At 39.8% G+C, this 10448-nt stretch overlaps 1 protein-coding gene across 2 annotated transcripts in view; it reads right to left on the minus strand.

Moving 5' to 3' along the window:
* The window catches only part of LOC117945943 (synaptosomal-associated protein 25-A-like), a 37730-nt gene that overhangs the window by 4760 nt on the left and 22522 nt on the right, over nucleotides 1–10448 (minus strand). Inside the window, exons 4-5 of one of the 2 annotated variants that reach the window (XM_034873705.1) lie at nucleotides 5530–5578; nucleotides 3729–3846 (exon numbers count right to left, since the gene is read on the minus strand). In XM_034873705.1, the coding sequence (XP_034729596.1) occupies nucleotides 3729–3846; nucleotides 5530–5578 (167 nt within the window). Of the gene's footprint in view, nucleotides 1–3388; nucleotides 3507–3728; nucleotides 3847–5529; nucleotides 5579–10448 lie in introns of both variants that reach the window. The other variant, XM_034873697.1, reaches the window with a different exon arrangement.

The following is a 10448-nucleotide window of genomic DNA, read 5'->3' on the forward strand; positions in this document are numbered from 1 at the left end:
TTCCAGCCGCCTTTAGGCTGGACAGGAAGTGACAAAAACACTGTGGTGCGATCCCGATTTAATAAAATATAATCAGACTTACATATCAGCTTGTACACTGTCTCCAGTTGTTTTGATTATGACAGAGTAGCTGGCAAAGTGCTTTTAATCAACAACACACTGTAGATGATCCGTGATCTGAACAGATTCAGTTTCTCTGACTTCTAAACGTCACTATCAGCCACACAACACGTGTTCTGTACAGAATAAGTCTTTAAGTCAGAAAAATAGCAATTAAAATCCCTCAAAAACTATAAAAAGTTTATATAAATCGTCATCATGGTTTAAACCAATCAGGTGTTAAATCAGCTGAGAAGCCGGCGTTTCCCAGCATGCTCTGGGTCCGCCTGGGTCCGCCTGGCTCTGGCAGTTGGTGAAAAGCAACTGCGCCGCCTGGGTCTCAGAACTGCGGCCGCCTTGCTCTCGTGAGATTTCCGTTGCCCACGTGTGCATGACGTCAGAGCAAGTCGGGATCAAGTCGGACAGAAATCTAACCGGCATGCAACGGGCGCCGATCGCTGGTGATCGATTCTGCGCAGATCTGGCTCATCTCGAACGAGCCTGCTGTCTTTGGTTTTGCTGTAGCCCGCCCACGGATAAAGATACACACGATAGAAACCAAGAAATGATGCACTAGACATAGCACATACATCTAGATTTCTCTACGTCAAAACTTGGGCTGAAACTACAAGATTGTGAAGGGACCAGATAATTATGGATTACAAGGCTTGGATATTCTAATACCTTAGGGTGTTTTCGATGTAGGAAACTAAGGTTTTTGGCGATCTTTCACCGCTGTGATTAAAGACAAGAGGAGACAGGTAGGAAACACAAACTCGATTAGACTCAAATCTTTCTGTGTTTCTTTACTTCAGAACATGATTATCACCGTTGTGAGTCACCTTATTGCTTCGTGTGTGGGCTCGATGGAATCAGGAGACTTTAAGCTTTCAAATGATGTATGGCATGAGCATGTTTATGACGGTTTAATGCTTACAATTTATGAGAGAAGTCAGCACTTCCGAAAAACGGCGAGTTTATCTTCCGTGGACGGGAACTATGCGCTCAAGAAGTTTAAACAAACACCAACTGCTACATGATGGCTGTGGTGAAAATAAAGCAGATTAGGTACATGTACTACTGTCAAGATCCTGCTCAGCCCTGTTTTGGAGAAAACAGTCATCTGTTGTTAAAATGTCTACTGATGTAGATGTTTTTAAAAAACTTTAGTAGTACACAGTGAAGGCAAAGAAAAAATAAATACTAAAAATGGTTCTAGGTCTAAGACAGCCAAAAAAACAGCATTTTCTACACTAATGGATGATATTAGAAATATAGTTCTGCAATTGGTAAATCATTAAGGCATTAGTTAATTCACTCCCAGAGGAATATCTGAATAACTTGCTGCAAACCCACCACAAAATAACCCAAATCCAGCCATTTATTACTTGGTTTGTCAGCCACTTGTGTTTTCTATAGCTCTGAGATAGACAGCTGTATACAGTACATGTATTGGTCCCAGAGTGCAGAATGCTCAGCCCTGACTCACTGGCCATAGTTTGGCTGTTAAGGGCCAGCAACAGATCCTATCGGAGTTTTGCAAAATGGGCAATGGGAATCCCCCTTCATTTCAAAGCTTTCAAGTACAAATATTGGGTTTAAGAGCTACTATTAAAATGCACGTAATGTTGAGTGTGGTCAGATTGGCCAGACAAGTTTAGCTCACTCTTGTGGGATATTTCTTTATGTAGGGCAGTTCTAAAGGAATGAGCAACAGAGGCCAACTGAAGCATCCTATAGTCGCAAATTGTAACCTGAGGGTCATAAGCCAATGTTGGTGTGTTTAATGGCAGGTATTCATTTTAGCAGCTCTCATGGGAGTTTTTACTGTATGTGTTTGATTATAAAGTTGCTGCACTAGACTGTTGATCACAGTAACTTCATTAATCCAAATCACCTTCACATCTGTAATTACACTACAGAGAACATCCTGACCAATCTTAAGGCTTGCTTGTAATGTAACCAGTTTATATGTAAAGCCTTAAAAATGTAAAAGAAAATAGCAAACATTTAATAATAACTTAATCAATCATCGCATCTAAGAACTAGTATACAAAAAGCTAGTTGAAAGAAATAGTTTGACATTTTTGGAAACACGTATATTCGCTTTCCTGTAAAGAATTAGATTGTCGCCTCCCGTGCTCTACATATGAAGCATCCACCAGAAGAAAGTTATCGTAGGTTAGTATAAAGGCTGGAAAAAGCTAGCCTAGCTCTCTTCAAAGTAAAAACAACTGCCTACTGGCACCTCTAAAGCTCATTATTAACACAAAATAGCTTGTTCAATCAGCACAAAAACGTAAGTGTTAGCCAAGGACTAGTCTGGGGAATAACTCCCGTAAAAACCACAACGTGTCATTTTACACTTCAGTTTTGTACATATTTAACAAACAAGATGTAACATGTTAATTAATTAGCCTTAGGAGTGCTGTAGGTGGATCTCGTTAGTTTTGAATAAACCAGACTAGCTGTTTCCACCTGTTTCCAGTCTTAGTGCAAAGTTACATATTTACAGACTTGTGAATGGTAGCAATCTTATCATTGAACTCTTAACAAGAAAGAGAAGCATATTTCACAAAACATCATACTAAACCACAAGATTGTTTAGCTGTAAGTTGTATACTGCACAATTATATTACCAGCCTTTTCTGAGAAATATATCAGGTAAAAACTTTGAGTTTCACAAATTCCAGGAACTATGATACAGTCTTGTATGAAACTTTATAAATCAGAACACTTTATTTGAATGTACTGCAAGAGCCCTATGTAATCAGTTAATTCATTTAAAACATATATAAAACACCAACAGTTTCTTACAAAGCAGCAAAATGGATAAAATTAAATTTAATATGGAAGGCAACTATTCTTGGGTTGGACTTTGTACACAGCATCATGCTGCATCATACTGCAGGGTTAGGCTGGGGGCTTGGGCAGGGTTTAGGGGGGTAGTGGGTGACGTGGCCCATATCCCTGCTGATGCTGCAACCTGCTGGAAGAGAATCTCTCATCCAATGTGGAATGAAGGGCTTTTGATGACAACAGCAAATAAGGTGGCATCAGACATGGTGTGCAGATGTGTGTGTTGTTCATGCATGCACACTTTTAACTTAACCAAACACACCCACACATGAATGCAGCACTGGTGCCTGTTCCAAAAGTGTGCTATTGTGGCAATGAGCCTGACTGCTCACACCACAGTTCACCATGCCCTACACACCAGAAGACGGATAAAGAGGCAGGAAGGCAGGCACTGAAACACAAGCATTCAGGCGACACATGCAGCACCTACTTGTTACAGGGACATGAACATAGACCACAGAACTGTCCTAGATTGTTCAAATTCTTTTCTGCATCCTTCATGTCCTTATTGATTTGGTCCATTCCCTCCTCGATGCGCTCCAGTTGTTCTGATTAGCAACACATTGTCATTTTTCCCAGCAAAAGAACGAAAGCACATAAGAAGAGAAGAGGGGAGGAAGAAGTTGTGGGTGGAAGGAAGGGATGGGGAGGAGAGGGGAAACAAAGGAGAAGAGACAAAAAAAGACATTGACTGTGACAAGAGAGACATAAGACATCACCACCACCAGCACTGGACAGGCAGAAGCTTGGGGCTCCTGGCCGGTACCTACTTTTTAATACATGGGCATATCAGACCACAGCATTGTCCTAAATCTTTTAAATCTTTCTCGGCCTCCTTCAGGTCTGCGTTCACCTTGTTCATGCCCTCTTCCATACGATCAAGTTGTTCTGGTGAGGACAAAGGCATGAGAGCAGTGAAATAAATTTGACTGGTTTGTTTTCCTGGGTTGGCGCTCTACTCTACGATGCAAGAGGCAAAATGGTTTGGCTAAATGTGGAAGGCAAAGCAGGCAACAAGCATTGAGAGTAGCTGTTGGCAGTGACTATAAAACTTTGTATGTGAATTTATTTAGAATCTACAGGACTATAATAGCTTTTTTTTTGTTTCCTACTTCCATCCAAAGAGACATACTGATTCTCTGATTTCATATGAGCAACAGTAGCAACACCTGGATCAGTTGCAGGATGCTTCATCCAGAACTCTGAGCATATCAACAGGCAACCAATGAACAAATCATGAAATTAGTGTGATGTATAGCACCATTCAGGCATGTAAAGTCGCCAATGCTTCTTTACTTAAATGGTCAATAGGGCACAGAGCTATGACAATCTCTGATTCAAGGTCAGATTCTCGCTCTCTGGCTCTGCTGGGTAATAGTTATAGGGCACGGCAGCAGTAATCTTCATCAGTGAAAAGGGGGCATTTTGTCTTCTGGGAAAACTACTAAGGTTTGATAAGTCACATTGTAGTGCAGAGGAAGAAAATTATCATGTGGCTTAAGATGTATAGAACCGAAACACATTGACCCACAATATTTGTAGTATTGTTGTGAAGCAGAGTGATAATTGTGATGATTGTTGGCATACGTTTGGCAATTTCTGTACTGTGTTCATGAACACCATCAGTGATCATTTCTGTACTGTGTTCATGAACACCATCAGTGATCATACTATTCAGCGATTGGGGAAGAGAGCCCACAAATAACATTTTGTATGGCACTTCTAGAAACAAAACACTGATCCTACATTTCTCGTGATGCAAACTGTCGTTTCTTAGACCCCACCATAACTCGAGTAATTGTCATTCACAAACATTACAAAGTGGAGTGCTCCTTTAGTTTACGGTCGATCAAGCTATAATTTAGGCGGAAGTGGAGAGGATGTCAAACATGTTTGTCATTACCACTCAACGGGATTATTCTCTCCCCTCAGAAGAAGAAGAATGGTGGGTGTATCGGTTACCAGCTGACCTCTGACCTGCCAGTCAGTCAGTCAGTTGTCCTCTGCAACACGGCAACCAAGGTTCAGGTAATACATCAAGTATTTGTTTTAAAGTGGTTCATGTCCTTGTTCTACTACTTAAAAGTAATTTTATGATAGAGTTAAAGAATAATCACTAAGATTAACTCAATATACAGTATATGCATTTGTCTGACAAATACAGTAACCATAAAAGTGTAAAGGCAAAGCAGAAGGCACATCCAGTATAATCCTTTTAGCCACATTAGCTCAGACGGCAGCTGAAGTTACTTTTAAAGATTTGGCAGAAGAACACAAAATAAATTGTTCACCTGACTTAGTAATTATAGAACCATAAAAGTCATCTTCAAAATCAGAATCAGAAATCCATTATTGATCCCCAAAGGGAAATTCTGTGTTGCAGTTGCACAAATAGTTTTCATCTGTTTTGTAAATTTGAGTGGGATTCTATGCAACATACTGGACGTGCTGTTGATGATGGTCCCCCCCCCCCCTTTTAAAGCATTTAAATAGCCACAAGAGAGAATTGGTAGCAGATGAAAGACAGATGTTAGAAAGATGGTGTTTAGTGATCTCTCCCTATCAACTTACCTCCCTGTTCATCCAACATGACCAGAGTCCTGATGCCGGCATCTTTACTCTGACAGACAGACAGAAAGGGAGATGAAAAACAGAAAGAGAAGGAGAGAAAATGAAAAAAGAGGAATAAATGTGAAAGATCAGTGAAGGCAAACAGAGTCGAACAGAGCAGAGCTACCAGGACAGCAGAGGTGGGTCAAATTACAATTTGAAATCGCTTTTTTGAGCGTGGCTGACCTTGACCGTCACAAGTGAAACAGCTTGATTTTGGAGAAATCATTTTGACATTTGGGGGAAAACAATGATTCGCTTTCTTCCCAAAAATGAAACAGAGGATTGATTCAGCTCTCAAATCTGTGCACAGCATCTGAAGCTAGAGGAAGGGAACTGCTAGGTGACAAAATCCACCTACCAGCACCTCCAGCACCACCTAAAGCAAAATTGTTTAATGGCAACTTAGTATGTTAAGGCTTTGCCTTTTTTAAATATAAAAAGAAAAGAGATATAGAGGTTAATAATGAGCTTTCTAGGTGCTGGTCTGCAGATGTCTGTTCTGACAGAGGCAGGCTAGCTGTTTCTCCATGTTTCCAGTTTTTATGCTAAGCTAAGTCACTGTAAAGTCCATCGGGGTCTAGATCTATCGTTACCATACAGACATGAGTAATAACATCGAATAAGCATATTTTCCAAAAACTATTCCTTTAAACTAAAACCGTTCATCAGTTAGCCAACAAATACATGAAAGGATTTAGTTTGTTATATTTGACTTAAGAATGGAGCAAAGTCAAGAAAACAAAACAATACAGAGGAAATACACATAATGGGAGTCTTGAAAAAGTCAATGTCCAGAGGTACTGTACATTAGGAGCTATACTTCCTCAAAGTAAGTAAATGTGTGAAAATCAAAGAAATAAAACCAACTAGAACTGCACGCAGTTTCAACGGGGTCCAAGCCTCCCCTCGCAAGTCGTCCCCAGCGACCCCGGGAGCGCACGAAAGTGGAACCCAAAGCGAACTACAGAAGCTTTGCTTGGTCATGAAATGCGCACACAATTACGTGGCAAAATTCTTCATACAACATGTTGTCGTGTCCATCTGGAGAATAATAATAATAATTTTAAACAGAAATGGGCGTGGCCTGTATCATGTGAATCAGCTTGATGCAGTGAACACGTGGACATCAAGATTTTTAACGTGTGATGTATAATGTAGGAGTTATAGGCAAAAACAAGTTTGGAGTCATTGTAGCGCCACCTACTGGTCAACATGTGTAATATTTGGTAAAACAAGTCAACCACCCACTGTACATCTACCCTGTAAATTTCAAGTAATTCACTTTAGTTTAAGTAATCTGAACGTTGGCCCATAGGCCACGCCCACTTGAACCAATTAGTACTTCACTGTAAGGACCACCCCAGGAGTGGGCCTAGATGGCATCCGTCAAATTTTGTAAAATTCGGACCAGCTCATGAGAAAATACACTTTTTTTGTATTTGTAGCGCCCCCTAGTGGCCAATGTTCGTCAAATTTGTTACAGAGCTTTAGGGGGTCATAGCAAGTAATATTGTAAAGTTTGGATTTGATAACGGCAATGTTTTCATAGCTAGCTACAAAACTTTGTTTGCGCGTAACACGCACAATTTTTATCCTATAAAAAAATCTTTAAGCAACTTTTTGTCAAGGCAGTCTGGAGATGCTATGTGCCAGGTTTCGTGCAGATCCATTGAACGGTCTAGGAGGAGTTTGAAAAAGTTTGTTTTTGAGAAATCGCGATTTTTCACGCACAAGGTCTAGGCGGAAATGGGCGTGGCCTACATCAGGAGATTCATTTGGATTCAGGGAACGCGTGGATGTAAGTTTTTTTAATATCCGATGTACGGTTTGGGAGTTATAGGGCCAAACGCATTTTTTCTGGTATAGCGCCACCTAGTGTCGGAAGTGGGGCAATTTTTTGCGTCTGAGGTCTTTTGGGACTTTCGGACCAGTCCTGAAAATGGCGCGTCGCCACCATGTACGGTTTAGGCTGCAGCACCAGTTTTATGCGGAGAAGAAAAATAATGGATAATGGATAATGGATAATGGAAAATCCTAGCGAAAACAATAGGGTTCCACAGCCCTGCTGTGTGAACCGCGTATCGCCTTGCGATTACCGCGGTGCACGCATCCTCGGGCTTGGACCCCTAATAATAATGGATAATGGATAATGGATAATGGAGAAGAATCCTTACGAAAACAATAGGGTTCCACAGCCCTGCTGTGTGAACCGCGTATTGCCTTGCGATTACTGCGGTGCACGCATCCTCGGGCTTGGACCCTTAAAAACAGGTAATCATGGTGTACACAATGTCAGCGGTACATGAAAGGTGGGTAAACAGGGTCAGGAGACACTTTGGGTCTGTCTGTCAAGTTTATTTGTACAGTTCTGTTTAAGATTCATGCCTCATTCAGAGACAGACTTACATACAACACAAAGTAAAATTACAAACCTCCAAAAACCTTATACAAGATAAGCAAAACCTGCACAATCCTGCACAGATTCCCATGATAAACTCGTCCACCAAATGTCATGTGCTATATTTGTTATATTCACTGGGCTGGTACCAGATATTTGTTGACAAGGCTCCAGTAATGCAACATTCTTATATGGCATACAAAGTTGGAACAGGCTCAAACACACACAAAACATGAACACTCATGCAGACTCGTCTGCTGTTATTTCTCTGTGCATGCTTAGGCTGAGCTTTGTCACATTATACCACACTTCAATAACCACATCAACCACTGTGCATACTACAAAACAGCAGCATTGTGCTCTCCATGAGCCTGAGGCTTACTCTAACTATAGATAACTAACTAGATATTAAGATCCAAAGGCCGTTCAGTTCATGCATCAGCTATTTTGGATCAAAGTGTGCTCTGACCTTCTTGGAGCAGTGATAGAGACCAGTGCTGGAGGCCACTAATATTACTATTAAACAAACCGCCAGTGGCCATGGATCTGTATGGGTGTAAGTGAAAATGTTTTCTCCAGAAACATCATGTTACAAGGAAAAAAGTGGTATATTCACATGGGCTTTGTGGACAAATAAATGATGATTAAATAATCCTTGACACTGAAATTTCAGCAAAGCAAATGTTTACAGACAAGTGTTTAAAGCCAGTTATAGAGCTTGTTTACCCACCAGGAATCATGGGAAACCACAGACATGCGTGGACATTCGTGGCTCCTGAACTACAGGACAGGATATCTGACCACGCCAACTGGTGATGTGACATCACATGGCTCATTAGACGCACACACATACACACAAAATATCAGTTTTGTCAAACTGCTGTGGTACAGTGAGTCACAGAGTCTCCGGTTAGGACCTGATGATTTTGTAGCACTTTCTCCCAGAACAAATTTCTGCCCAGGAAATGAACATGGAAGGTCGGGACAACTATTCAAGAGATCGATAGAGGCGTTTTATGTTTAATATCTTAAACCCATATTTCTTTCTTTGTTCTTCATTTCAGTACTGGCATAAATCAGTACTTTTTCAAATGAGATTTATACACATATAGTTGACTAATAAGGTAGGAAGTACTGTTTCATTCATGTCTTTTCATTTATTTCTTTTCTGCCCCAGAACAATGGTTCTCCTAATGTTGAGGTGAATTAAAGGTGTTACTAAAAGACTTAAGGTGGCGTCTATATTAGTTACAATCCTTAAAAGTAAACCCAATCACTGACACTTTGCCCTGCATTTATGAAGTTGAAAAAAGTTAAAAAGCTTATTACTACAATGATACATTTTCAATGATGCATTCACTTTTCATAGCATGAAGGTAATTAGCTTCATTAGTTGAAAAAAGGTTGACATTTTGGGGAATATTCTTGTTTGAATTCTTGCTGAGAGTTAGATGACAAGATCGACGTATCAATCTTCTCATCTAATTCTCAGCAAGAAAGCAAATAAGCTCATTTCCCAAAATGTCAAAATATTGCTTTAGAGTATAGTGATCTCTTCCCCCAGGGAATCACGTTTAAATGATGTTGGGTCTGCTTGTCTTTTTCACATAAACAGCTGAAAAAAACAAAGATTTCCCTTTCAATGCAAATCCACAATACTAGTTTATTATTTTTCTTTCTTCAAAGATAAACAAGGATTTAAGACTAAAATACTAAATGACTCGTCGAGGCAACAGTGGGGTGGTTTCCAGTCTAGTCATTTAAGAGCCTGCATGACTGTAATATCACAGCCATTTAATCAGATCTCCCATTTCTCTGCTCTATAAAGGAATTGCATTTGTCCTCCACAGACTCATCTCAACCTCTCTGTTTATCTTTCACATGCATATGCATTTGTCCTCCACAGACTCATTCTCTGCCCCTCTGTCTTACTCTCTTTTTTCATTTCCATCTCTATTACTAGCTGTCTTCACCTTTCATTCTGAGCCATTGAGTAGTTTCGAGTCATTTCTTTCCCCCGTCTGGTGTGAAGATAAGAGTTTTCATAATATAAGTACTTAAAAAGCTCTGGATCTTTCTTCATGACATTTTTTTAAGAAAATGTATTCAATGTGTTGCACTTCAAAGTTCATTCACAACACCTTCTCTCTATATTGCTGATGCACTTCAGATACTGTACATAGGATTTATTCTGCAAATCCTCAGATATTGCATGTACAACTGAATCAATTTTTGCTGTTTCTTTGATATAAATAGTTAATCAGTAAGTATCAATTCAATCATGAAAATGTAGGTTTTAATACTAGCTTGTCATAGAGGCAAAAGGCTAGTGCAAAATAAATTCTGTAGATTAGAGTAATAGGTTTGCAAAATAAAATATCATGCATTTCAAATCATAGTATATAATTAAAACTAACACCTACAAAAACTACCTACAGTATTTATATATATTTATGTATATATATATATATATATATAT

This window comes from Etheostoma cragini, chromosome 1, assembly GCF_013103735.1.
Source record: "Etheostoma cragini isolate CJK2018 chromosome 1, CSU_Ecrag_1.0, whole genome shotgun sequence".
NCBI classification, from domain to species: Eukaryota; Metazoa; Chordata; class Actinopteri; order Perciformes; family Percidae; genus Etheostoma; species Etheostoma cragini.